Here is a 673-nt window from a genome sequence, read left to right as displayed (position 1 = left end):
ATAGATAGATAGATAGATGAACAAGCTCTTTCCATGTTCCATCTCTGCACGATGGGAGGTTGTCTTTCTGTCGTTTCTTTTGTTCACACTCAACAATTCTGCCTATGCTAGCTTTGCTGTGACATGCCTGCAGGGTGCAAAGAACTAAAAAATGCTTGTCTCAGGCTGTAATCTTTTGCCTTAATCTTGTGACAGTAGCCTGTGTGATAGCATCAAATCTGCTGTTGCAAGTTCCTTAAAAGTAGAGATTACTTTCTGAATAACCAAAGGTATAGATGGGACTCCCAATTATCTGTTTGATGCTTTGCTGTTAAGGCGTTAAGGGGTCATTGCATGTTTCTTCCCCCCCCCCCACACACACACTGCTTCTTGCTCACATGAAACAGCAGATGATAGTCTCTCTATTTCACTTGTTCTGTCTTTGTTTTTTTATCTGCTCCCTCCATCTTGTTCCCTCCTCACTGCGGATCCAGGAACATCCGAAGAGGAAGGTACGACCCCGCCTTTCAGTCCTGAGTCCTGAATCAGCGTTCATTATGTCAACATAAAGCCATCTGTTTTATAAGAATCCTCTACGATATCAAATATGACTCAAACATATTTCTAAGCCCGCACAAATGTATCTGTCACCTGCTTCTGTGGCCTTTTGACCTTTTTTTTAATCTAATGTTTA

The 673-nt window shown here is 41.8% G+C and overlaps 1 protein-coding gene across 2 annotated transcripts in view; it reads left to right on the top strand.

The window, feature by feature from the left end:
* adam11 (ADAM metallopeptidase domain 11) overlaps nucleotides 1-673 on the top strand; it is a gene marked incomplete in the record, with an annotated part of 25,998 nt that overhangs the window by 24,996 nt on the left and 329 nt on the right. For both annotated transcript variants that reach the window (XM_035661337.1, XM_035661328.1), the window contains 1 exon segment: nucleotides 474-673. In XM_035661337.1, coding sequence (XP_035517230.1) covers nucleotides 474-516 — 43 coding nt within the window.

This window comes from Morone saxatilis, unplaced genomic scaffold (genome assembly GCF_004916995.1).
Source record: "Morone saxatilis isolate NCDOM2014 unplaced genomic scaffold, NCSU_SB_2.0 Contig1, whole genome shotgun sequence".
Classification (NCBI taxonomy): domain Eukaryota; kingdom Metazoa; phylum Chordata; class Actinopteri; family Moronidae; genus Morone; species Morone saxatilis.
Note: the sequence above shows the minus strand (reverse complement) of the source record. Positions and strands in the feature narration are given on the sequence as shown.